Source organism: Parus major, chromosome 4 (genome assembly GCF_001522545.3).
Source record: "Parus major isolate Abel chromosome 4, Parus_major1.1, whole genome shotgun sequence".
Lineage (NCBI taxonomy): Eukaryota > Metazoa > Chordata > Aves > Passeriformes > Paridae > Parus > Parus major.
This window is the reverse complement of record NC_031771.1, coordinates 51,517,147-51,544,920: the sequence shown is the minus strand read 5'-3', so window position 1 is coordinate 51,544,920 and position 27,774 is coordinate 51,517,147. Positions and strand designations below refer to the sequence as shown.

Sequence of the window (27,774 nt, the reverse complement as noted above, 5' to 3'; positions counted from 1 at the left end):
TTAAACTCTGAGGGTCTTAGTCTGCCCATTACTAATAGTTCATGGAGCACACAAATCTGTTTCTAAATAACATCTTAAGGAACAATTATTTCTTTCTCAGACAGCCCTGAATTAAGTTACTGTAACTGCAAAGCTATAAATTACCACAAGTTAGGTTGGAACTGTGTATTTCCTACCAGTTTCTGAACGATGGTGTGGACACCAGTGAGCTGCCATGACCACAGAGCCCAAAGCATTCCTTTTGACTCCACTCATGATGGTTACCCTGTCAGGAACGCTTTTTGCAAGACTCTCAGCCAGAGCACAAGTGAAATCAGAACTTCTTGCTGGCCTGCAGGATAATTCTTCTGCAACATAAGGGTGTAGATATAGCCTATGGCCTTGTTTGGAGAGAAAACTATTATTGCAGTCTATGCAGTCTATGTTTTATTGTTGTAGGTGACAAATCTCAGATGAGGGCTCTACATGCTTACACATATTTTATATATCAGGGTAATTATATGCATATGTGCATATATATAATCCTACTTATCTGGTATGCATGCAGGCATGTGCGTATGCTGAAGAGCAGGCATGACAGAAGGGTTTCTGAAGATTAAACACACCTTAAAAGATTAGATATTAAACAAGTCTTACAGCCCTTGTAAAGGAACCAAAGATCTGTATGACTTTCAGTTTGACCAAAGGAATATTTTCCTTGGCATTACCTGAACCTGTGTGAGCAAAATGGAACAATGAAAATATTGCTCAATGTTTCTCTCTGCACACAAGAAATAAATAGTTCCAAGAACCAGATACTGCCCTTGGCAGTATAATATAATAAAGACAGATATAACCAGGAAAGAGAGAGAGAAAACATCTTCTGTTCCTCTGAGAAGAGCCACTTTAACAGGATTTGACAATCCACTTTCCCACATTCAGAGGTGCTTGAATTGACAATACTACTTTTCTGTGGCAAAGGACAAACTCTGGTGCTGACCATACTCCTGCTGCACTATGTTCTCATTATCATCAAAAGGTATGACTCATTCCTCTAGCTACAACACTAGCCAGCATAATAACAGATGCATTTCCATCCTCCCCATTAATCTGCATCTTTCAAAGAACTTCAGATTATTGCCTTGACCAGTTAAACCAAACTTTTTGTTTCTCCATCTTAAGCATTTTGGAGTGCTGAACATACTAATTTCCTGTCTTGTAGAACTGTCCCATGCACACTGTGGCAGAGAAAAAAATCCAACCCTAAATCTAAATAAGAATAATGAAATCCCTTAATTAACATTACTATTAGAGAATAAGAATAGCATCTGTGTGTTAGACACAATCAACACAAATAAGTCAGAAGAATCTCCAGTCTCATATTAAGATGTAAATCATCTATTTATTACTTTGTGTAAATGTTCCATTGCTATTTGCACAATGATTAAGAGTAGTTTTCAGAAAATAAATCTTTTTCTTAATAGTGCAAAGAATGAGAAGAATGTGAGAATAAATGTGAGTTTAAGGGGATGCTAAAGTCCTCCCATGAGCTTGGATTAGATTTATGTGCAATGTGAATAAAAAATGTATAGGACAGCACAGGATTCACTTTGTTGTTGGTTCCCATTCCATTTGTTTAGTCTAACTGTATTCTTTGCCACCCAGAAATACAGTGAGTCTGGCATTGTTGAGCAAGTGAGGGAATAAACTGCCAGTCAGCAGCTATTTGAGGCAGCTTAACCTCATCCAATCTCATCAGACCCAACACTGTGTAGCAAGACCAGTGCCATGAGACTTGGAGTAAAAGCATAAATGGTACCTGCAAAGCTGCTTCTGCAAGGAAGAGGCATTCTAGGAGTCTCACTACAGAGCACTTTTTATTGCTACGCCTTTTCCATTTTTAAATGAGTAAGTTCTTCAATTATATATCAGCTTCTGTACAATGCCAACATCTTAGTAACAGAGCAAGAGCCAGTGGGATTGTGATATATGTCTGATATGGCTCTTCATGCAGCTTCAGAGCTGTGAGGCTTCACACAATGCTTGACATCCATTCTCTATCTACTGTCATTAAGGTTTCCACATAAATCTCTCTACAGTTGCCTAGTTGCAAATATGCAAAGGTCCAAATCTGAAACTACGTATTTGTTAGATGAACAATATCTTGGGGCTAGGAAATAATACCAATACTATTCAGCCATGATAGTGGAGGATTCTACTGTGGTTTTTTTTCCTCATTTCCTGAGAGGATTGAGACTCAGGTGCTTCTGCTTCCTGCCTGTGTTGTTCCCTCCTGGCCCTCATTCTCCAGTACCGTCTGATCATGTTAAGCCCACTTAAGCAAAGTTTGGTGGCAGGGTAGAAGCCTTCAGCATGGAGTTAATGTAGCACACCACATTTTATTTCAGGAAATCAAGAGAAGAAGCAGAGGCAGAAACACTCTCCATTCTGTCTGCCACAGAGCCACCTCAGATTATTACAGATGAAAGGATCCATCCAGCACAGGGTAGTGCTGCAGTAAATGAGCCTGCACATGATCTACCTCTCAAGGAACTACTTGTGGAAGAAAAATCATAATTTTTAGCTGCAGAATTATTCCAGCTGTTGACTGGGCATAGAACAGCTATTCCATGGTGTCCACCATGGTTGTACAGCCACCCTCCTGCCAGGGTGCTGGCACACTCCACCAGACTCCTGGAAACCCACAAGTTCCTCATGGTTGCCTTGTGCTCCCTGAATAGAGAAATGTCATGGGCTGCTGCAGCCAGTTTTGCCACGTTGTCATGGCACAGAGATGTAAATCCAGGACTTCCCATCCTCTCCAGAGAAGGAAAAGGCCTATTGCCTACCAAACCCCATGTCAGCCTAACCCTAACCCTCTAACACCTCAGATTTCCACAGCTTAGTTGCTGAGCACAATCAGCAGGGCCTTAGACAAAAACAGTAGAGATCCTGCCTGGACAGTCAAATGACTCTGGCTGCGACCAGGAACGACTAGATGTCACTGCTCTTCCAGTGGTGCTGCCAGCTGTGGACCCAAGAACCCTGGGAAAAGGGTTCCAAGCCCTTCTTGTTTTCCAGATAGCAGGAGCTGAGAACAACTACATCTTTTTCCCCCTAGGGTTCAGAAGAACTGTGGCTCTAAGTTTTAGAATAGTACTTCTGAATGGTCTTCTTCCTTAGACTAAATACAGTTCCTCCACCTTGCAGGGTGGAACTGCATACCAGCTTCCCACCAAGAGGCTGGACAGGTGTCAGCAAAAAAATCCCTCTCATACAGTCCACACATAGTGACAACCAAGTTCCTCCCAGAGTTTGCCTGCAGGTTGTCACAGGACAACTCTGAAGTTGAGGCTGGAGATTCCAGAAGAAGCCATCACACTGTTCTCATCCAAAATGTCAGCACTGCAGAAGAGCAATGGCAGCACTTCAGCAGTGCAGTGATGTTTTGTACCCTCTGGCACACAAGGTATGTAAATAAATGGGTTTCTGTCTAAATTCCATTGTGTGCAGATTTGTACCAAAGAATTGTTGTGATGTGCATCATTATGTCTCATTATGTGATTGCAAGTAACCTTTTGTATAGCAGACACAATCCACGTAACATGCTGTGTGACCAGTTTACAAAGCAGGGCTCCTTCAGAAGGGCGAGTAATTAATCATTATTCAGCAACAGCACTCACCACTCCATACTTGCTGGCAGGAGTGTGTAACCCAGGGCATGCTTAGCTATGACAATAAATTATTCATGCAATAGAAAACTAGTTAGCTGTGGTGCTGTTCCAGTAAATGGTTAAAACAAGAAAGCTCTCCGTTAGTTTTCAAGTGTGGGGATGATTTTTTTTTTTGAAATAAATTTACTGCCAACACATTGCATAAACAAGCATAGGCCTGAGCTGCAAATGCAGTAGGAAAGAATTAGTATAAGGCACCAATGTGTGTTTTTCATAGTGCCAAAGTCAATAATCCAAGGATGAGAAGATCTCTTGAAGGTATAGTGCAGTAACTTTATCGCTGTAATCATTTTATTACTTCATAAGTACTAATTTAATAGAGAATGAAACACAGATTGTCAAAAATAAACTGCAGCAAATATTTTATTTGATGACAAGTCCTAAGAGAAATTTGCATATTCTGCTCTTTAGGACATGTTTTACTTCGTACTTAGCTTTGGCTTTCATTTACATTATACCTGGCTAACAATCTATCATGACGCAAATAAGGCACATGAGATTATTAACATTTGATCACTGTCCACTATTTACACAAGCCAGGGTTAATGCAAAAGGCTGACGAGGGTTAGAGTTTAATCACTGATTTTGGAGAGGCTGGAATAGTACATGTTTTCTCCCCAGTTGCCTTTTCTCAGGGCAGCTCAATTCCTCTCTACTAGCAAATAGCGGAAGAAAAGTCAGTAAGCAAGCACAAATCCTTCTGCCATATTGTACTTTGCCATGCATGTCTACCAAAGGTACATTTCATCTCAGATTTCACTGTTTACCAAACCTGTGAGTATAATTTTTTCAACTGAGCCCCTTATTAATTTTTTTAAGAAATATTTCTCTTTATATTATTTTTCTCCCCATTAATTCTGTTTGAATTAGGAAGAGCTTAATTCATCAGATCTGGTCACATCATTAAGATTATAGACTTTTTTTATAAAAAGAGAATCAGAAATGTCTTTGCACAACTATTATTCCAGTAGACTGTTGAAAGGAAGCTGCAATAATTCAAAGGAATCTCAAAAGCTAAACATGTTTTGAGGAATATGCTTCCAGCTGAAGAACAAATATTTTTAACTTCAAAATTTGTCACTGAAATAAAACACCTTTGACTTTGCTTTGGGTTCACAGACTGGTAAGATTTTGGGTTGAGGTTGTTTGACAATAAAAGCATCATTTGAGGAATGAACACCAATCAAGTGCAACATGTAAGATTTATATATGTATTCCAGCTGGTTTCCATAATTGCATTGCACAGACACCAGCCGTTTAGCAGAGCACACCATGGAGCAAAGGATGAGTTGGCTTTCTCTTTTCCCAGCGGAGCAGTGTAAGGAGAGCACAGTGATGGGAAGCAGAGGACATGCTCACTTCCTCTCATGGAGGATTTCATTTTCTTCTTTGCTGAGAAGACTAGTCTCCTTTGCCCTGAAGTATTAACAAATACACCAGCTCCCAATGAAGACAGGCTGCCCTATATCTATCAATAGAATCTATATAGAATCTCTTCCCTTAGGGATTAATTCAACTTTTGATTCAATCTTTCTGAGCTTTAAATTATGATGTTACAAACCTCCAAGGAACTGCTGTACTATTTGTGACCTTCTTTATTACTTTCTGCTGTTTGATAAAGCAGTGAAAATTGATTTATAGATTAGTTTGCTTGTGAACATTGAATATCAATGGTGAGAATGTGATTCATGGAAAAGCAGGAGAAGTTGGCATTGGTTAAAGTTTAATATAGTAGTTTATTAATTAATGGTGAAGGACAATAGAATAACTGCACATTAATCTTCAATGAGATTCTGGAAGTGCAATGTGAAATAATAGCAATGAATCAAGGCACCTTGCAAGAATTGGATTTAAGGTTTTCAAAACATTTTCCACAAAGAATAATTTTGTCCATTGCTTCCACTTCTCTGCCCTAAACCCCTCTCTCTTCCCCTTAAGGAAGACCTGATGGCCGTTTTTGTGTTTTCTGTAAGCATTAAAGGTTAAAGGTGGTAGGAGAGGCAGTTTTCCAAATGGAGCCTAAAATTAGGTGTTGGTTTCTGTATTTGGAATCTTAGGCCCCAATCCAGGAGTCTATTTTTATTCAAAGCAGCCGAGCACTTGACTTCAATGGATCTAAAAACTCTCATGCTTAAGTGCTTTGCTGAATCAGGACAGACTTAAGCACAAATGTAAATGCTGTGCTGAATTGGGGCTCTAAATATGTGGCTTGATTTTTAAAAGTGCTGAGAGACAGCAGGTCTAATTGAAGTCGATGAGAGCTGCGAGATGCTCAGCGTTTCTGAAAATCAGGCCACTCGTAGAGGTGCCTGAATCTGATTTCAGGTGCTCAGCTTGCAGTATTCACCATGGGGAAAAATGGTGACCCAGGATAACAGGCAATGGAAAACCCTGATTTTACGCAATAGACTTTAATAATGCAAAAGGAGGAGATGGGACGCAATAGTTTCCTGGAAATCTAATGTGGAGTGCTTTTTTTGGCAAGCATCAAAAGTGCTATGCAAAAATATGAAATGAATAAACAAATGAAATTAGAAAGCCTAGTAACTGGAGAAATACTGGGCTAAATTCATGCCTTGCAGAAAAGCAGCAAGACTGATGAAGTACATCAGGAATGATTTGGCCTACTACGTTTTGAGCATTAATTTGATCAGGAGCAGTGAGTCAAGAACGCAAATCCCGCAGTGAGGAACTTCACTCTACCACCCTTGCGAGAGCCAAGCAGAACAGTTTGGATTAGTAAATGGTAAAAAAATGCAAAAGCTAAACATTTTTGCAAGTTATGGAGCATAAATTAAACAGCAATGTTAAGAACAGTGATGAGGTGGAGGCTGGTTGTTTTGAGAAAAGCCATTTTTTCAAGTGAATTCAGTAGTCCTTCCCTTAGAAAGCTCAGCCAGGCGGTTGAGCAGCTGCCCTGTGCTGCTCCTCGCATTGCAGCTGGGTCCCTGCCGAGGTGACATCCAGCGAGAGGACTCGGCCACACCGTGCTGTGCTGTGCTGTGAACCCCTGGAGAAGGCTGCTGTCACAGCAGGACAGGCCTGCAGCCGTGAAATGGCTACCTGTGGATGAACCCTGGGCAAACCAAACAAAAGCAATTCTTCCTCTATTTCTGGGCACATAAAGGAGAGGGGTGGGAATACCTTCCTGCTGCCCACCCAGTGGCAGAGCTTCTGTGGAAGCCCATATGCTGCACACTGTATCATCCTCAAAGGAGTCAGGAAAGCCACACCTGTCCAGCCACCTACCTGTCTGGTCTGTCTGCTGAGACAGAGGCTGGTGAAGGGCTCTCATGACAGGCTTACTCCCAGTACAGGTGGTTCTCATCCCAGGATGGAAGATACTGACTGTTTTTACACTTCTCTACCTGCACTGGGATCCAGCGTGGCCAGACAGAAAAGTCTTTAAATTCCCCACCCCCTTCTAACTCAAACCAGCAACTCTTAAACTCCACTGAGAATTTTTTGAATGTTTTCTTACATGGTTTATGGCACAGCTCTTCAATAGACACGGGTATTCAAGGCACAGAGACACACAGCACCTTTCTACCATTAAATATATTAAACCTGGTGATGCTGTGCTCTGTACAAAGTGCAGTAATGCAGGCATGCTCTGGCTGATAATCTGAAATAAATTACAACCACTAGAAAGAGTAACAGAAAACCCACTACACAACCAATTTTGGGGGGAAAAACCTGTCACTTGTAATAAAAATGAGAAACAGAAATGGATTTGAAACATTCGTTTCCCTTTATTTTCTCAGTGAGGCTGATGTGTACTGCACATTAAAAAAAAGAAAAAAATCACAGGAATTTTCATACAATGAATTAAACCACAAAAGTACATGTAGAATCGGCAGGTGGAAAATAGCCCAGCTGGGGCTTAGCTACTATCTCACTTCCCCTGTTCAGCATAGTCCAACCTACAACTTTACATGTTCACCTACTGTACAAATCTTACAGTAGTTCCATCAGGTCAGTGGCTCACATTATTGAAAATGTCTGTCACATAGGCACAAATTTAGAATCATCATATTATATTACATGGCTATTCTAGGTCATTTATAGATCAGATCTTACACTACAGTGATTGAAGTTCTCATTACAGCCATTAAAAAGGACACATAATCATTACCTACTGTAGGCTTACATCTAAAGGGATAAGGAGGAGGTGTGGTTGTTTTATATTTGTTGGGGTTTTTTTTCAACCGACCCAAATATTTTTACCCCAGAGGCACAAACTCTCCTCTCAGTGCTGTTCTTGGCAATGGCAGCCTAACTGCTTTTCAGAGTACTTTAGCACACATATTTTTCTTCAACTTTAGGCTCTCTCTGCTTGGATTAGTATTTAGATAATTTTCCATTCTGTAGGAATTACTCAGTTACAGCTCTAGGGAAGACCACAGTTCCTAAGTACCAGTTCTGTTACCTGTATTGCGGATGTGGTACTTACCACAGCATGAAAGCAACAGTACAATCTTCATATAAAAGACACACAGAGCTACGCTGCAATTTGCCTCTGGTGACAATGTGGTATATTTGAAATGTTCTTGGGGAAGAAAAAAAGAAAAGTAAACACTGAGTTTATATTTTGATGGATTTCCTACTACAGTGTCTATGAAAGATCCAAATAGCTTTATTCAGCAATCCTAGCTCTATTAATTTCATATATAATTTGTAAATCCACAGAGGAAAGCCATCTTCAAGATGAAAATGTTTGCCAGGCCAGTGAAAAAAAAAAATAAAATTTACTCACGCCATTATGCCTGCTTGGTGAAAAATAAATAATGCCCACACACAAGCCCCACACCAATTTATTAATATCAGCAATCTAGGGCAAAAGAGAACGTTTTAAAATTTAATCACAAAAATGTAAAGGCAAAATAGGTAATGCATCTGGTCCTTGAACACATAATATGATATACTAAATATTGATTTCTTAAAAATAATTTATTGCTTTTAATATTTTTCTTTACAACAGAAGATACTCAAAATCCAGAAAGGAAAACTGTAAACTTTTAGTTTGGCATTCACACAAAGTTAAAATACCTGCATTTTTAACCTACAGAGCAACAACAAGAATTATGCAGAGTAAAGGATGTTACATTTGTAACACAGAACCTCCAGAAAAGTTCTTTTCTTTTTTTTTTGTTTTTTTGTTTTTTTGTTTTATTGCTATCTATCTACTGAGAAATAAGAAGCCAAAAAATCAAGCAAGCATCCAACAGGACAGACAGTGGAATCTCTCAGAACACAATATGCTGGTGATAAAATGAATGCAGCCATCAAAATCAACTGCACTGGTATGGGGGTAGAATCAGTTTTCTAAGATTTGGAGTGGGAAGGTAGATTAAATAGTTAGGTGTGCCATATTTTTAAGAGGAGACATGAATGCCAAAGAGTAATAGAATAATAAATCTATACATTCACAAGCAAATTCCAAACTTTGCTGATTCAGTAGAGACTCCGAGTTCAGATGGAATTCTGATGCTCAGAATAGCAGTAGTTTATACTCTTGTGGTTTTTTATTTCCTGAAATTTCTATTTAATTTAACAGAAGCAATGTCATCAGCAACAATGTCATGGGCACATCTGAGGCCATGCTAGTGCATAGTAAAAAAAAAAAGGAAAATACCCAAAACCAACCCACTGCTTCTGCAAAAGCGGAATTTCCAAACAAAGCACTTGCTTACTCCAAACTGACAACCATCATGCATCCTAGGTATAAAATTTCCACTGGCCTTTTTATTCTTTTAGTCATCTCATAATTTATAATAAATAGGATAATTATAACTGATAAATATGTCTCTTTAGTAAACAAAGGAATGAAGGATTGGTATTTATACAGGATGCATAACTGTAAAAAATATAGATAAATACCATCATTAAACTCTGCCAATGAAAAGATTACTGGCTTCAAGAACAGTGTTTAGACACAGAATTACTGTAAAAATCATACTGTACTTAGTACCTCAGCATATTTTTATCAAACTAAAATCACAAAAATTAAAACAAAATAGCATTTTAAAAAGATTTTTGACCTCTAGTTCCAAAACTACTGTTGATACATAAAATAAAAACATTTCTTAATGATTTCCCATTTGAGAGACTTTACATAAAATTATGATTTTTCTAGAAAAATTTAGATGAGAAAATTTCATTCCCCTAACAAATTCAGTGTATAAAACTGCAAAAAGAAAATCAAGCAATGAGAAAAATGTGGAAAAATACTGCAGAAGGTGGTTAATATCTTTTGGGCTAGGATAATTCTTGACAAAATTCTTATATAAGCTCACCAAAGAAGGGATGAATGTGTATAATGCATTTTTGCACTCAGACACACATGCACACATATGCACACTCACACCCTCACCCACACGCTTTTCTCTTTTTTTTTTTTACAATCAAATATATATAAGCGTAAGTTCAGCTTTCTACATATGTTAGTGTACAATAATTGTTTCACTTCATATAATTACATTTGAGTATTCTTGATTAAGAAAAAATCAGCAGTTTTTGAAAAGAAGGCTGCATTTACAGTGCATAGCTGTAACAAAAAAGAACATCGTCATACAGTATGTACATAAATAAAAATACTCCATTTAACATTTGTAAATACTCAACTACTTTAGAGAATGTAGCAAATAAACTATCTGTGCACACACCCAGATAGTTATATCCAACTCTCATTAATAATGTAACACCACGTCCGCTCATTAGAATAAATCGCTGAACAAGCTGCACATTTGACCATTAACAAGGCTTTGAAAATTCTGCTGTGGAAGATCAATGTTGTAGACATTTACATGGGTGTCAGAATTAAAAGATGAAACTTCAAAATGTTAGGGAAGCTTGAGCCTTTTAATTTTCTTTTCTGCAAAAAAAAAGAAAAAAACCACAAAAAAACCCAAAAAACAAACCAACCGAAAAAAGAACAATCTTAAAACAAAGCTAAGACAGATTGCAGGCTTCTGGGACCTGTGGTTTCTTCTGGATTGTCATATTATCACCGTGTTGTGAGAGGAAGCTTCTTTACAAAAAAAAAAAAAAAATGCAGTGTCTGATCCCCAGACATCAGCAGCCATAGTTCTCACACTGGGGTTTTTTTTCTGTTTGTTTTTGTTCTTTTCTGTTAAAATGCAATATGTACAGATTTTGCAGTTCATCGTTGTACGTGTATCTCTGTGGAACTGCTGCCATGTCTTGTGATTTGCATTGAACTCGCAAGGAACTCCCGGCTCCCCCGCCACCGCTCGCCCGCGAAAGCGCAGCTGACACCCATGGACATGCGTGTGCTTACTGGACAGCATCCTGCCCCTCCACTCCTCCAGCAGCTGTGTTCATGTAAACCATGGTTTTGAACAGAGAGTGTAAAGTAGGAGAAATTCCTAAGTACGACTTTTTAGTTGTCCATTATTGAAGGACGTGATGTCCGTGAGGTATTCGCCATCCCTTTGTTTTCCTCGGATGACATGCTTGTTACCTACGCAGGCTCCGCTGTGCCTCTTTAAGTAAACTATCAAAATCCATGGAGTCATACTTGCTTTTAGTGGAAGCAGGATCAAAATCATCTGAGTTTGAATCTGAAACCCAAAGGATGCAAGCTTAGGTAAGAGGCAAGAACTACTTATTTTCTCTGTATATTGGTACAAATGAGGCACTGTCCACTTACAAATACAACTTTATGGGATGATAAAAGTATAGAAATGACTGTCACAGAAGCTTTAGGCATTCCTGGTAAGAAGCAGCACTTAACAAAAGTGGAACACATCAGCAGCAGTGGGGAGAACCATTAATTGCATATACATTTAGAGCAGGTTAACTCAAAACAGTTTCCTCAAGGACTTGAGCACCAGTACACTTGTGTAGAGGTCTCAAAGTAGTTCACATAATCTTGAGAGATGCCTTAACCAAAATTCCACCTTTGTCTTCTAACTCATGTTTCATAACATGCCCCAAACTTAATTCTTGTGAGAAAGGTTCTGAAGAAAGCCAGGGCAGCCTGTGAGCAGCACATGGAGAACACAGCTGCCTCTGCCTGCCTTGCCTTGGGGTCTTGCAGAAGTCTCTACACCTGCCTGAATCTCTGGTTTTGCTTCAATTTGTCTTTTTGGGTTTGCTTGTTTAAAGAGTGAGCAATTCTGGGTAGGGCTCCTACATGGCTGCATGAGCAGTCTCAGGTGAGCTCCTCAGCTTTCAGCATCACATGGGATGAGCCACAGCAGCAACAACAGCTCCTGTGGCCTGGGATACCTGTTCCAGCTTTGTCAGGTGCTCAGACATGGAGCAGTCTGTTCCCAGCACAGAGGAGGGATTGTACATTTGTGGTCACACAGCTCCAGTACAATTATTGACATGGCTGTGAGCAATGAATTTTCTTTTGGAGTCAACCCTGCTTAACACTGACTCTCACCAGTTCCTGTGTCACAGCTCCTTTATGAGACTGCCCTTTTCTTGCCATTTCTTGTGTTGAATTAATCAGAACTCCCCATCTACCACTATAAGACACACTGCACATTAAATGTTCATTACAAGTTCTGTTAAGACAGTATCTTCTCACAGAGGAGAGGTGTTAAACTTCTGACTACTATTTTCAAGTGTTTTCTTTCTTCTGTACTCAACGCAAAGCTGATTAATTCTCTCTGTCCTGGTACCAGCTCATGAATTTTAAAGTTCATCCTGCCATTTCCTTATGTTGCTCTATCAGATACTCTGCAAAATACAGGGAATGCAGTCTGAAATACAGAAACTCAAGCTGTCAGCAGGACGAAGTGAAAACAGTCTGCTCACAGATACTCTGGGAATTCCACTCACAGTGGAGAGAGCTGACAGGGAATACTCCCAGTGATGAATAATGTTCAAGAGGGTTCCCTTCAGACAACTTATTTTAAACCCCAGATTTTCTGAGATACAGAGATGACCTTGGCTTCCATTGCTGAAGATAAGTCAAATCAAGGCAAGACTTCAATCAGGTTTTACTGTTTTTATCAGCCTACATTTCAACAAATGCCTTGCTACCCTTTATATTTTCTACATCAACCCTATATCTCTTCAGCAGTCAATTGCCTTTTCTTAGCTTTACATTATCTGTTTAGCCACTGAAGTGAATTATAGCATATTCATTGTGAACAATGCGTATCATCTTTATAATTTATTTTGAAAAGACATCAATTGGTTAGAAAAAATACATCTGTATTCACTTTCTGCATTGTACAAAGCCAAGGGCAGCACATACAAGATTTCATTAGCACTGTGTTACAGGGTTATGAGAGATTTTAATGACTGTGGTCATTTATTCATAAAAAAAATCCACAATATCTGATTAATATAGATTCAACAGCAAAATGTGCCTTGCTGTATTATTCAGAAAAGAGTATTTTCCATGTCTTTAGTCTATTTATACAGGTATTAGGAAAGGTTTGACATTTAATGAATACTTTACATTTTAAAAGGTAATTAAGAGGCAAGTTTATAATAAATTGTAATATTACAGAGGCTGTTTTGGTAGTCTGCATAGTCTCTTTATGCATATACTTAACATCAGTATTCCTGCTATAAGACTTTGAACATCTCCAAAAACCCCTGCAAGTGGAATCACCACACCCTGACCAGGAGCACAAGACAGAACCATACATTTTTGTCCAGGGAAGACTCACACAGACCCAGGTGTGTTGTCACAGCCAGGATACACACTTGGGACTGAAGTTATCACAGCATACTGCAGGCTGGAGACTGTGGGCTGCACAAAGCCCCACATCACTGTAACACCAAGAGCTTTGCTAAGCTCTCCACAGGTTGGAGTCTCTTACATCATGACTGGAAAGCCCTCCAAGGTGACATCTTCATACACAGATGCTTACGCACTATTTTAGAATCACCAGCTGATCAGAGGCTTTTGCCACACTAAGGGTCAAATTTGGCCACAAGCTCTTCCAGCTTTCAAACTATGAACTGTGTTTAATAAGTGTCCCTGGTCAATTCTGCCCATCCACAACAGAAACCATGGCAAAGTAAGAATGATTATGAAATTTTTGGGTTGAGGCACCTACTTTTTCCTCTGTTTACCACTCATATACATTAGTGAGGTATTGGAATCAAACAGTTACAGCAATAAATAGCAAGGCATGTGTGAGGTTTCTGTAGTGCTATATTTTCAACTTAGAAGTGTATAACTGAATACTGGGCACTTATTTTTGATAATGATGGAAATGAGCTTTAAAAGAATATTCACAGTTTGGAATATCTGAAAGAAGCCAGCTGAGATCAGTAGACTTGTAAACTTCTTACAGCAAGTGAAAACCACTTTCTTCAACACCACTCCAATCATTTAAATGGTTATCAGCAGTAAACAAAAAAAAGCAAACCTTAAATTCTCCTGAGTTACAAGGTTCCAGTTATGTACTTCAATTCACATAGAGCAAAATACCTACCTAGGTCTGCATAGTTAGACTTGCAAAACTGCTTGCGTCCACAGAAGTACAGCTCAAAATCAGGCTCATTTGACCTGCGTAAAGTGTATCCATTTTCAAGAGCAGCGAAGGCGTCACAAGTATAGCGGTAGGTGATGAAACCATAGCTGTCTCTGCCATTGAAAAATACAGTTGTGAACAAAAGCTGAGAAGAGTTAACACACATTAGAGTAACCCTTTCCTGAAAGCAAGAACTTGCCAGAGACCCAGCAGTGGAAATGTCAGAAGTACTGCATCCATTTGTCAGCATGATTGTCCTGCCATGCAGCTAAATACTTATTTCTGGGACAGGAAATTTCAACTAGCAAGATTAATAAATAAGGATGAAAGAAAATAAGTACAGTTTTGAACTCAGCATGTCATCTGTCACAGGACTTGTACTGGTAACTCCCATACCAGTAACCTTACTGCCATAATTTTTTACATATTGCAGCTCTCAAACAAGAAGTAATCTCAAAAGTTCCTACCCATCATCCCGCAAATTTACAGTGCACTCCTCAATTTCACCAAAAACTTCAAACCGGTCCCTCAGTTCTGTTCGGGTTGTGTCAGGTCTGATTTTACCCAGATAAATCACACGACGTTCTTCCTGTTGATAAAGAGCAACCAGGGAGGAGTTTTTTTTAACAAATGTGTAATAGAGATGACTAGACCTACACATACATGCACACAAATACACACACACACAGATATGCAGAGGATCACAATTATAGAAACAGTCTTTTGTGGAAGTCCTATTGCATCTTGCAAGTACATGAAACAGTTCTCTCCTGGAAAGCATCTAAGGTATTTAAGTGACACTACATTTGTCAGGTGGTGTGGTCCTGGAAGGGTGCACCAATTGCTGTTACTGTTCTGTACACTGACAGATGCTTCCCTTTGTATCCTACTGTACCTTCTTTCCTCTTACCCTTTCTACCACTTCCCCTCCAGCACTGCAAACTCATTCAAACTAGGAACTCTTTTTCTCTTGCCATGTATACAATACTGAGCAAAACTCATCTTAGTTGCAGAGGAGCAAAAAGTAACACAATAATTGCATAAGAGTACCACAGACAAAACATATGACAAGCATAACATTATAAACTCATATGACTCAGTAGCTGATTCATCCTGCAATCCTGTTCCACCGTAATCCATACCTCAAAATAGAGGAAGAATTGTTTAAGGTTGTCACCCCAGCCAGCAACTAAGTACCACGCACCCCTAGCTCATTCCCTGCCTGCCAGTGGAACAGGGAGGAAAATTACAAAAACGTGAAATGCCTGTGTTAAAATCAGCTTAATAAATGAAATAAACTAAGATATAATAACAGCAATAATTATAATGACAGTAATTGTAATGAAAAGAGGGGAGAGAGGAATAAAACCTAAGAAAACAAGTGCTGCACACTACAATTACTCAGCACCCACTGACCAACACCCAGCCCATCCCTGAGCAGTGGTCTGCCTCTCCCAGCCAACTCCTTCTGGTTTATATACTGGGCATGATGCCATATGGTATGGAATATCCCTTTGGCCACCTCAGGTCAGCTGTCCTGGCCATGTTCCCTCCAAGCATCTTGTGCACCTGCTCCCTGGCAAATCATGGGAAACTGGAAAGCGCTTCATTTAGAGTAAGCACTACTTATCAACAATTAAAACATCAATGTCTTATCAACATTAATGCTAAATCCCAATCACTGTCCTGCACCAGCTACTAAGAAAAATTAACTCTATGCCAGCAGGAACCAGGAATGCGCCCAAAAGTTGTCTTTTATTAAAATAAGTATTTTGGGAGAATGACAGGAAATAAAATATATCCCACTGTCACCACTACCTTTTGGTTTATTCAGAATAAAAACCACCTGACTGAAGTCCCTAGGCTAGGGTATCTTCTGCATGTTCTTTCAACATTTGGAACAAAGCATCAGATACTTTTGTAACAATCAAGTCACGGTCATATCTTTCTTTCCTTAGTACAAATGCTCAGCAGAACGAGGGAAGGACTAGAAAACCCTTTAAGAGTCACTTAATGAATTTTAGGATAAACACTTTTCTGAGGGCAGAGCCACTTAATGAGCTGGAGGAAAAGAAAATGGGAAAAGGAGATCTTTAAAACACTGACCTTAAGGAAACCAGGGAAAAGAAAAAACAGCTATACATGGCTTGGTTGCTCAGCCTTCCTGCCTCCAATTGCCTCTGGCCTGGCACCACTGGCCCTACTGCCCATCCCTTACACACCCACACAGCAGTCCCATAAATTGAACCAACACCACATTCTCAGCTGGTGTAAATCTGTCAGTCAGTAGAGCAGTGTCAGTTTAAACCATCAACTTTGGCACCTGAGACTTGTGCAGAATTTCGGTGCCGAATGCCGAAGGAGCTACACTGACTGCTGAGAATTCATGACTATCGTAACCTGGAGGTGCCTAAAGGCTAATGGCACCTCAACTGTGCAATGCAAAAGGCACTAGGGACCTAAATATAGACTTGCATTCCTGCTCAGAAACATTCTAGCCTGAAGAGACAGGTAGTTTATAGTGTTACAATTCAGAAATAGTGAGAAATGTATCTTTTCCATGAGTCCCCACAGAGGCATAAAGCACTAGTCATTCTTGGACCATGGACAATACAATTGATATTAGACCAAAACACAGGTAAAAGCAGAAATTATACTGATGTAATTTCTTTACTTGTTTGAGTATTCATTTACGATAAAGAGACCATCAGAACTCTTGGTTAAGGGTGCTGAAAATCTTGTCTTTCTGTTCCCAGGAGAGTACTTTGCTCTCAGGAACTATTTAATGCAAAATAAATAAACAATTCCTGCAGCAGGAAGCCAACACTAAAATATCTGTCTCCCAACAGAAACTCCTTCTTACTAGCAAATTCAGTAAACTATTTTTGCTGACTCTTTTCCTGGCCTCACAAATCTCAAGGGCTCAGATCCAGTTAATCTAAGCTCCTGAGAAATGAAAGTTTAAAACTGCAGAAAACAAGAGATAAAAGAATCAAACATTCCTACCCAAAAGCCCTGCCTACTAAGGAATGGCATAAGAATTATCCATGTCCTTTATAGGTCCCTGGTCATCCCAGTGGAGGCCTTGGTTGTACATACCAAAGTATGTACCAGCTCTCCTTAATCAGGGGGATCAGGTAAGGATCTCATTTAGATACTGGAAAACTACTGCCTCTTGATTATGCAAGTGCCATAGGTGGAACCAAGGTGAGTGCCTTGATAGTCCTCTGTAACCATGCTGGGACAGACATACTCACTTTTAAATGTTACACCTTCCAAAATGCAAGGTCCAAAAGCTGCCCTGGTTCTCTGCCGCAGCAGTGCAGTTTAGAGAAGCTAGTGTGGCTAAAAGGACTTGTGCTCAAGGGTAGCCATACATTTAGGGCACAAGGGTACTTTCCAGCCAGCTGCTGCTTTTGATCTCCGTCTCCACTGTCCACAGTCCACAGCCCTAACCTTCCTGACAGAGGAGTTTGGGTAGGGCTTCTGTGAATCAGTGACTGTAGAGTGCAAGCTACAGAAATATGCATTTCTTCCATTTTCCCTATTCTAATTCTGCTTACTTTCACTATGGTTGGGTGCCATAAACTTCAGAAACAGGAAAATCTGCATATGCACAGTAATTACTTTTTCAGAATGTTTTACCAAATCAAGGATTAAACCGCACTGAAACACTTGATAAGAAACAATTCCATTGATACTTGCTATTGAACCTAAATGACTGACCAGATGGAGCAGAACATAACACAGCAGACTGCCTAATATACTTTAGCTGAGATAATACATCTCGACTGAAAAAAACATAATGTTTCACTCACTGACATGGAGATTGTTATATTACAGTGTGATGGAAATATCTACTGCACACTCTTCCATAAGTCTGTCTGCATGCCTGTGCAATTTTTCCTTCTTCTATCCCTCTAATAACCTTTATATCTAATATCCCTTTAAGACAACTGTAATAAACCAAAACTGAACAATTAAAAAAAATGCCTGTTAAAGTACCGTTAAGGGAATAAGTTAAACCTGCAAAATTAAGGAAATTCAAATTTAAAGCTGAAATGTACCATATGTCCTCCAGTGTGCACATATGAGGAGATGGGTTCAAGTAGTTTTTTAAGCAGAGTGCCATGATGGAATAAGATATTGGAGAACACAGGATTCACACAGCATTGTCTTTGCCTTGGTTAACTTTGGCTTATTTAATGCAAGTATGAATATTAATATTTACAGAGATGCCTTCCTTTTATTCCCATGAATAATAAGAGCTATAGAAGCCTAACAAGATTGCAACACACCTAAATGTTAAGGACCCTTTTTTGATAGTAAGTTACATGTGTAAGTCCATATGGACATATTAAGATGTTTATTGCAGTTTTGAGAGGATATGACAGATGACTTGGAAACTTGGAGAAGTGCAGAAAACAGCTTTTGTTTTCAATTTCATGTGGGCAGAAGGAACCTGCAGGAAACTTCAGAAGCTATTTGTTCGTATTTCCCTGCTGAAAGTGCACATTATTTATTTTGCATCATAAGCATTAAGTGTGGCTCCTTGCTCTGCCAGGTTAAAAAAAAATAGTCCAACCAACTCCCTGGGGCCCAACATGTCTGCCTTCTTTCATAATCCTTCTCGTTCTTCATGGCAGTAAAAACATTTGAATTGGAAGATGTGGCAGAAAATCTCAGAATGACAAGCAGTATTTGAAGTCTCACATGAAAATACTAAAGCATTAGAATAACAAAATATGAGAAAACAAGACTGGAATATACCTTACACATCAAAGGGTAAATTAAAGGGACCACACATCCTCTAAATATTGACTGATGCTAAGGATCTTTTTGTCTTGCAAAGGGCTTCTCCAAAACTTTATTTTCTTTATGCTTCCCTATTACTCAGTCTTTATTTCATAATTATTTCACTGAGCACTGACCACTGGATGTTTTCCCTTGGGTTTTTTTTGCTTCTTCCCCCAACAGGCTTTGCCTGCCTATGGTGCTGCTGAGCCAGGCCCATGGGAACTGAAGGCAGACACTCCAGAGGTACTCCTGTTCCCGTTTTTCCTTTTGCCTGCACGTCTGTGGTGCATACCTAGTTCTCCAAGAGCCAGCTAATGCTTTATGTGAAGCTGAGAGAAGAAATCCAGGAGCACTTTAAAGCTGTGTTCTGTTACAGATTTTGAAGGCTCTGCTGCTAACTCCAGCACAGGTGTCTGGCTGGGTGCACACCCCATGTCTGTGTTGCCTTCCATGCCAAATGATTTCTCTGCCAGTAGAGACTTGAAGCCATGAAGACTTTTATCCTTCGAGCTGAAGGCCAAATACCATTTTGAAAATGCAGTGGGATTGTTTGGACAGAGTTTCAAAAACAGAAATGCTAGGGGTGGAAAAAAGCCATTAAATCTTAAGCTTCTGATGTAATGATGATGAGAAAAAATTCTTTAGATTGAGTAAAGAAAAATTAGTATGGCCTGTGAGTAAGTATGAATGGAAAAAGTGAAAATCACAAAAACTGGGGCGGGGCGGGGGGGGGAGAAGAACATTATTATCACATGCTGCTGTGTGGGTAACTGAGGGCTGAACAGTACAGACACACTCCATGGTGACTACTAGAAAAATAATGATGGACCTGTAAAACTCAAAATTTAGGTAGAAACAAATAGAGCAAAATTAGAGTCCCTGGGATCTAGAGCAACAACAAAAAAATCCAAACTAAATATACAACATATATTGAATCCTTTGTAAGTGGAAATGCATTCTGTTGTAGGCTGACTCTGGTTTTAGACTTTTGAGAAGGCAAGCACTCATTTATGAAACCACCTTTCTCCTGCCTTCCTGTTTTAGAGCAATTTATTTTCTTTGAAACCATGTGTTTCTTTCCACTGCAGTGGCCTCACAGCACATTTATCTTCTTATGTCTGTAAGCTCTCTGGGACCAGGACTCTTGATACTTGTCTCAGAGAGGCTGTCAGCATTTAGGCATGAAAAGTAGTAATGTTAATTGTAATTTTCTACCTGATTTTCTAACCTGATTTTGTTACATCTTTTAGCAGTAGCCAGTAAATGAGCTGCATGAAGGATGTGACTGTAAGTCAGTATCATGGCCAGAGTTGTAGAGTAGCAGACAGCCACAACACAGCTTAATCTGCAACTCTGGTGCACCACATCAACAAGGAATCACCAACTAGTGACTCCAGAACTGGAATGTGCTATTTCAGGTGGCATGCTCCAAAATGTATTTGCCACATTGTCTAATGAACTGCTGGAGTAAACACAACCCAGAAATTTCCTGGAGTGTATCAGAAGAAAAAAGGGGTCCTCAGGGCTTTTGGCAAATCATTGCCTTGGTCTGCCTTAGCTGGGGGTTGAATCCCAGTTTCTACAAAGCACTAAGCAGACTGTGCTGTCCTGCAGTGCTCCTCAAGTTTCATAGTCCATGTGTCTCCACTATGATCTGGCTTACATGATTAAGCAAGTCTTGGCAGACCATTCTTATGTTCAGAAAGGATCCATTCTACGAAAAAAAAATCATGACCAGGTAAAATAAAACAAAACAAGATCAAGCTAAACTATGCTAACATTTGGTCAGTTAGGAAAGGAATGACAACCAAAAGTATAAATGAATGAATGAATGAATGACAATTTATTTTTTTTTAACTCTCTAAGTACCTTGTAGGCTCAGCCCGTATTTCTCAATCATGCCTGCTCAAAATTAAGACCTCAATCCACAAAAAAGGCACAGAATCTCCAGTAACTGGAGAGGGGAAAGAAGAAAAGGAAGATGAGAAGAATATGATAGTACCTTTTGAAGTCACATCACCTGTATACAGCTGTAAGAGTAGACAGGAATTCAGAATCTATACTGGAAAATACTATCCCAGGCTTCTAGCTCTGAATCTTCTATGGCAAACATTGTGGTGGTGTGACTGAAGGGGCAGTGTTCAAACATGCCTGTGCCACACAGCATGAGCACAGGCTTCTAAAACAAGCCTCTTCAGCATTCTGCCAATATGTCTTCACATCTGCCAAAATACAAGCTGCCTTCACAATCAGAGGGCATTGCTTCACATATGGTTTTGACAGATTAAATTTTTTTTCTCATTTCTTTTTCCTAGGTTTCCCATGCCTGTTGTCCCGCAGAGACAAATTTTAGATACTGCTTCCACAGTACCTAATGACTTTTGGCTATGACATAATTTCTGTTCCTTCTTTACTGTGCACCCTTTCTACAACTATCCCTTTAGATCTCAGCGCAGTGCTTCTCATGAAGAAAGTCACCTGCACTGTGTAATAACAGGCATTAGTCCTGCCCAATCTTTGGGCCACTCTTCTAACAGTATCTGGAACTATGTGGTCATAAATCAGTTCTGGCAGCATGAGAAAGGGCTAGAAAGAAAATAAAAAAATTCCCCAATACAGAGAGCAAAGAAATCTAAATTTATGGGACTGTAGAAAGAGCTCAAGGAAAGAGAGAGAGGACATTCTTGTGGCTGAACGATAAATAAGTTGAGTCCCTCAAGAAAGAAAAGAGCAACACAAAAGAGACCCATAAACCAAAAGATATAAGAAAAAGAGCAGAGAATGCTAGAAATTATACAGATTTTATCACTGAATTAATGAGATTGGAAATTCCCTTTCTCTGCTGTCTCCTAATCCTTACTGTTTTCAGAGTACAAAATAGCACAATTCAGTACAGATTTTTAAAGTGAAAGTGCTGGTAGACTTTGGATGAAGGAGTTAATAGGACTTAATCTACATTTTCTGCAGAACTCACACAGATGACTGGATTTTAGATTTTTTGCCACGTTCTGTTTATTGATATTTATTTTTAGTTTTGATTTATTTATTTATGTCTATTAATAAATAATTCCATTAATTAAGTTAATTATAATCAAAAAGCTCACTTTAGAAAGAAAATAAATTCAACCTTAGTTTTGAATTGTCTAGAATTTTTAATGCAGTATGATGCAGCATATCTGGAGCTTTTAAAGTTTCTTTTCTTTCCTTTTTTCTTTTTCTCTTGATTAGCTACTTGCCAAATATTTGTTTGTTTTAAACTAAATCAAATTTTCTACCTCCTCAGCAGGATTCATGTTTATTTATATGGGTAAGGTACAGTAATTGAGAAGTAGCAAGATACACCCATGACAGAGGTCTACTTGAATCTCTAATTTGTGGTAGCTCTAAGAGAGAACAGCCAGTATAACTTACAATTACTGGAAGGTAGTGTTCATCTCTAAGCAGATGGAAGCTAGATATTTTAAAAATAACTGCAAAAATTGACTTAAATATGGCCCTGTCTGAAGCCAAATAAAATTATTCCATTGCCTTCACTGCATTTCAGAGCAGCACAGCAGAGCATGTTATAGCTCTAAATCTTGTGCTTTACAAAATACACCTATCACCCACACTTTGTAGACAGGACACCTGAAATGGAGAAAAGTGAAATGATTTGCTGAAGCTCACTAAGAACAACAGTAGCAGAGACAAAAAACAGGCCATAAAGTTGTCTGTTCACTCCCAGAACTCCCCATTGCTGTAGACTATGCCTGTCTCTGTCAATCTCTACACACTCCTGCTTCTGTAGGTGCATTAGGAAAAATGCTGCCAAGTGTGTGACAAATCACCTTTTGCTACAAAGTCCACTAATGGCACTGGGAATAAGACCTATTAATTTTGGTGACCTCTGGACAGAGCACTAATGGAAAACCTGGGAACGAAGATGAAGTATCCTGGTTTGTACCAGCTCATGCAAGAGCCAGAGCACAGCCAGAACAGCCATGTAGCTACAACCAAATGGAAAGAGTAGGACACAGAAAATCAAAATGTTAAGGTGAGCCACCAAATGGGCTTCGCAACTTTGACAGCAACAGATTTACAGCAGATCCCAGTTTATGCAGTTGTCGATGGGGAACTCAAAAGGGGCAAAGGCCACCCATCCATTTAATAGCCATTCTTCCTTCTGTCCTACTGCTACAACAGCCAAGAGAGCTACTTATCCCCACATGGGATAAGTATTTCCTTTGCTTCCGGTATTTCAGTTGTTTCATAGAGAACACTGATGAACAAAATAATTAAATAATACATGTTCATTAAGAGAGGGCCAGTGCTAAGTGACATTTTTAAATTGCATCGTGTCTTCAGACTATTTTGCTAAAAATAACTTAAAAATTAACCAAATCACAGACACTGAAGAAATTATAATTCAAGTCAAGTCTTCGGATCCCAGTTTTGAGCTCTGTTGTCTGCATCCTCTGCATAGACAATTACAGCCACTCTGAGAGTTCAGCAATTGGTAAACCACCTGACTCCTTATTTTGTGTATGTCTGGTAGGAGAAATACAGTATAAAAGGCAGGTTCACTCATTGATGTGTGAAAGAAATAAGACTAGTTCTCTTCTACTATTGCATTGTCTGGGACAACCTCTTTTTCTAGTAAGTTCTCTTATCTGTTCACTGTGAAAAACTCAGAGAGTTGCAATTTATAGAACCTGAAAAAATTAGTAGTGACACCAAAACAGAAATTATTATGAAAACACATATTTGCTTAAAATGAAAAATACTAAGAAACACACATAAGCAAATTTTTGTATTTTTATAAAAAAGAAAGAAAACAAAGTCTGAATTCTAGAGTTAGAATCTATGAAAAGAAACAGAGATGTATTTCAATATGAAAGTTATCTTTACAGTGCTTACAATTGCTTTCTGCCTCTGTCTCTCCCTTTGCTTGGCCCTTTCAGATTCCCGTTTTTCATACTCTTTGCGGTATTCTTCCCTCTTCAGCCTTTCATGCTGATATTCCTCATAGCTGTCATATCTAGGAAACACAACTTAGTCATCAAATCAAGCACCTACATTTGTGAATGTAAAATTAGAAATACAGGTTCTGGAATACTTTATTATCCCAGGCAATTAGAGATAGGACAAAAGGAAATGGCCTCAAACTCTACCAGAGGAGGTTCAGGTTGGACATCAGGAAGAATTTATTCGCTGGAAGGGTGGTTGGACATTGGAATGGGCTGCCCAGGGAAGTGATGGAATCACCATCCCTGGAAGTGTTCAAGATATGAGTGGTTGTGCTATGGTTCAGGTGACGTGGTGGTGTTTAGCCAAAGGTTGGACTCAATGAACTCAGAGGTCTTCTCCAGCCTTAACGATTCTATGATTCTACAATTAATCTCCTGAGGACCAGCTGCAAAGCAAACCAAATGCAGGCCAAAGGCCCTACCTGGGTCTGCGACTGTACGGTGATCTGGACCGCGATCTTCCACCTAAGGGAGAACTTCTGTATGCTCGGTGTCTACAGTGGCTGGACTCACAATAGCAACAAGATCTGCAGGAAGAAACACATTCACCTCTGTCATTTCATTTGAGTCTATTGACACCATTTTCTACCTCTTCCCTGAACTTACAATTTCCTCTAAGCTACCAGTGGGATTTTCCAGTGACAGTTTGCAATCTCCTAGTCAACTAAGGGGCCTCACTGGCCCTGATTCCCCCACTCCTGGCCTTCAGTAATGTTCCTTATTGAGGCTAACACAGAGCAGTCAGCCACTGTCAACTCCATCTGACAGAGGCTGCAGCAAGATTGGCACCAGGCAGCTCACAGATAATGGGGAAGGTTAGTTGTGTACATCTCTCACCAACTGCTCTGCCTCTGACCTGACTGCTCCACTCAGAAAGTGTAAACCCAGCAAATTTAAAGGATACTGGAAACAAGTGTTTCTGTAGCAAACCCGTAACCTTCAGAGTTAATCAGCTCAGGAGCAATAGAATGAATTGCACTGGATTAAGTTATTTCTTACTTTTTCTTCCTTCTTTCCTGTAAGTTTCTTTATATTTTTGCTAGTCCTCTTATTAACTACAGTGATCATACATGAATTTGCTGTACCATACCTTGAAGAGGATCTACTACAGGGCGACCTTGATCTCGATCGGGAATATGGAGAACGGGAACAAGACCTGCGTTGAGGAAAGGACCTTGATCTAGAGCGTGTCCTTTGGGATCTTTGAGAAAATAAGGATTTGGGTGGAGACACTGAATCTCTGCATGGAGAGTTAAAAGAAGAGCAAGAAGGTGATACATCAAATAATGAATAGGCTTGTGTCCCATCCCAAGGGTAGCATAGTTTATCACTTTCATCTTCACTGTCATCAAACAGACCATCCATTGCTAGTCCTGAATTTATAAACATAGGTAGTTTGGAGAATTGTTCATTACTGTAATCACTGTCCCTTAGTTCTCTGGTCTTATCTGCTTCTTCATCAAAAACAGCTTGGCTGGGGTGACCAAAATGCTTATTCAGTTCAGCCCGAATTTCCTGGTCTTGGAGCTGTTTTCTGTTATTACCATGGGATCCCTGGTTATTTGTCTGTAAAGTCTCTTTCTTGAAATACTGGTCTTGTTCTAAAGAAGAACAAATCTGACACTGCCACCCAGGTGAAGAATCCTTAAATTCTGGTTGTCTGGAGTCCTGAAGTTCCTGGGATATTTTAATGTGTATTTCCGATTTCGAATTCACAGATTGACAGTAGTCATGGTCACCAAACAGCCGCAAACTGGGCCGTTTTGTCTTTCTCTCCTCATGTCCACTGGACAGTACTGTAGTCTTGTTAAGCTGTGTGTACAGCTCAGACGGTACTGAACCCTTCTTGATTGGGTTATTTCCTTGAGAACTGGAAGACTCACAATAGCGGGGCTTTTTTGAAGGTGGTACAACAGTCTTGCATGATGACTTCAATTTAGGTGAAGTCCTAAAAGGGTTATCTTGGTTGGCTTTATGAGGAGGGGTCGTAGGTGGAGTTAGGCCTACAGGGATTAAAAGGAGGTACAGAATGCTTTTAAGCACACATACAATGTTTATAAAGGCGGCTCATATGCTTCTTAAAATAGATACAAAGCAAGTCCCATTTATGTCACTTAAACACTGCTAATACTGAGAATAAAACTACCAAAGGTCTGGTAACAACAAAAGCAACAATACTAATTCATCACCATCAATATCCAGTATAATTTCTGCCCCTCCCCTTCCTCCATGACATCCGCCCCTCTCTCTGTAGATTTTGACAGAAAAGATCAAGAGATAAAACCCCAAAGACGTTTTTGTTAAATATAAAATAGATTTTGATGTAAAAATGAGAAGTCAAAAGACTGGCGCCATCAAAAATATAAAGAACCTAGCAAAGAAGAACCTGGATAAAAGCAAGGCCAAGAGAAATAAATGAGTGGTACCAAAGGATGTAGAACTTAAATGCAATGAAATACAGCCCCCCTAACTCGCTGGCAATGACTCTTTGTTTCCAGAGTTCATTAAGTTAGAAAACCATTGAGAATATATGTCTAAGACACTCCTTAAGTATAACTAATACATTTTGCCTGAAATGTGGTTCTGCAACTGAAACCCCAATGAACAACAGGACAACCACAACTGTAACGAACCATTGCATTTGGAACAAAGTCTTGGTGAGAACTGTGCAGTAGGGACTAAAAATGAAACAGGTAAGTATTAGTATTAGTCACTAGGTTAGTATTAGTATTGGGTTTGTATTCAATGGCTAAATATACTGCTAACAGGATTATTTACATAACTGTAATAGATTATATTACTGTGATGAGACAAAAATTGCAGGAAGGACTAGAACACATTCTATTAAAGCCTGGGAACTGAAACAGTATCTTCCCATCATTTTTTATAAGGGTAGAATACAACTTTCAATATTTTCTATAGAAATCATAGAATTTCTTCAGACTTTACAGAAGGATAACCCCAGACATCAGTGCAGAGTAACAGCAAACAGCAGACACTGTTCAGGAAATAATTTCTCTTCAGGAAGGTACTTAGTATGTTATGTTTGAAAAATTTTCTTCTGTCCAATTGACACTAATATAATTTAGTAATATATGCTTAAAATTCAACAAAATAGACAGAGATTAAGGAATTCTCCAAGGTAATCCAGACCATCCCTAAGCAATCCAGAGGCTCATGCCATTCAAGAATACTTGTAGCAATAAGCTTTCCATTAGTTCCTTAGCAAGAATGAAAAGAGAGGGCAGAGAGAGTTACAGGAAATGTGTGCTTCAAACAGGGCTATAGAGCTCTGGTTTGTATTTTTAAACATGCATCACAGCTCGGCAGATCAATGCAAATGGAACATGTTTTATAGTGTTTTGCTGTAAAGAAGGAAAAGCGTCCATCAATGCACAGTACTCCCTAAGGAGCATAAATGGGGACTGGGAGTCCCATTGCATTATCTGCAATGAATTTCCTTCAGAAAATAAGAAAATAGAAGCACTAAGGCATGAATACTTGATGTGAGAGACATGCTTGATTTTGTCTGAATGTTTGGAATAAATGCTTATGAGCTACTCATGGCTATGTGAAGACTCTGCCTAATTGCCACAACATTCAAGGAAACTGAGGCAAAGATTATGGCACCTAAAACTCTAGTTATCCCAAATTTGAATTTAATACTAAAAAAATTCTGTGCAGACATCACTGTTAAATGATTTCCTCTAAATCCTCAGGTTTTTTTCTTTCTTCTTCCCAAAAATTCACTTGAGACAATTCTAACAATTTCATACTTTATGCACCTCC

General features: G+C 39.3%; 1 protein-coding gene across 2 annotated transcripts in view; it reads right to left on the bottom strand.

Annotated features, from left to right (window-relative positions):
* Positions 1-7,449: 7,449 nt before the first annotated feature.
* PPARGC1A (PPARG coactivator 1 alpha) overlaps positions 7,450-27,774 on the bottom strand; it is a 365,445-nt gene continuing 345,120 nt past the window's right edge. For both annotated transcript variants that reach the window (XM_015625124.3, XM_033513571.1), the window contains exons 8-13: positions 25,076-25,988; positions 24,408-24,512; positions 23,876-23,996; positions 14,650-14,771; positions 14,144-14,295; positions 7,450-11,296 (exon numbers count right to left, since the gene is read on the bottom strand). In XM_015625124.3, coding sequence (XP_015480610.1) covers positions 11,193-11,296; positions 14,144-14,295; positions 14,650-14,771; positions 23,876-23,996; positions 24,408-24,512; positions 25,076-25,988 — 1,517 coding nt within the window. In that variant the 3' untranslated portion in view covers positions 7,450-11,192. The remainder of the gene's footprint in view (positions 11,297-14,143; positions 14,296-14,649; positions 14,772-23,875; positions 23,997-24,407; positions 24,513-25,075; positions 25,989-27,774) is intronic.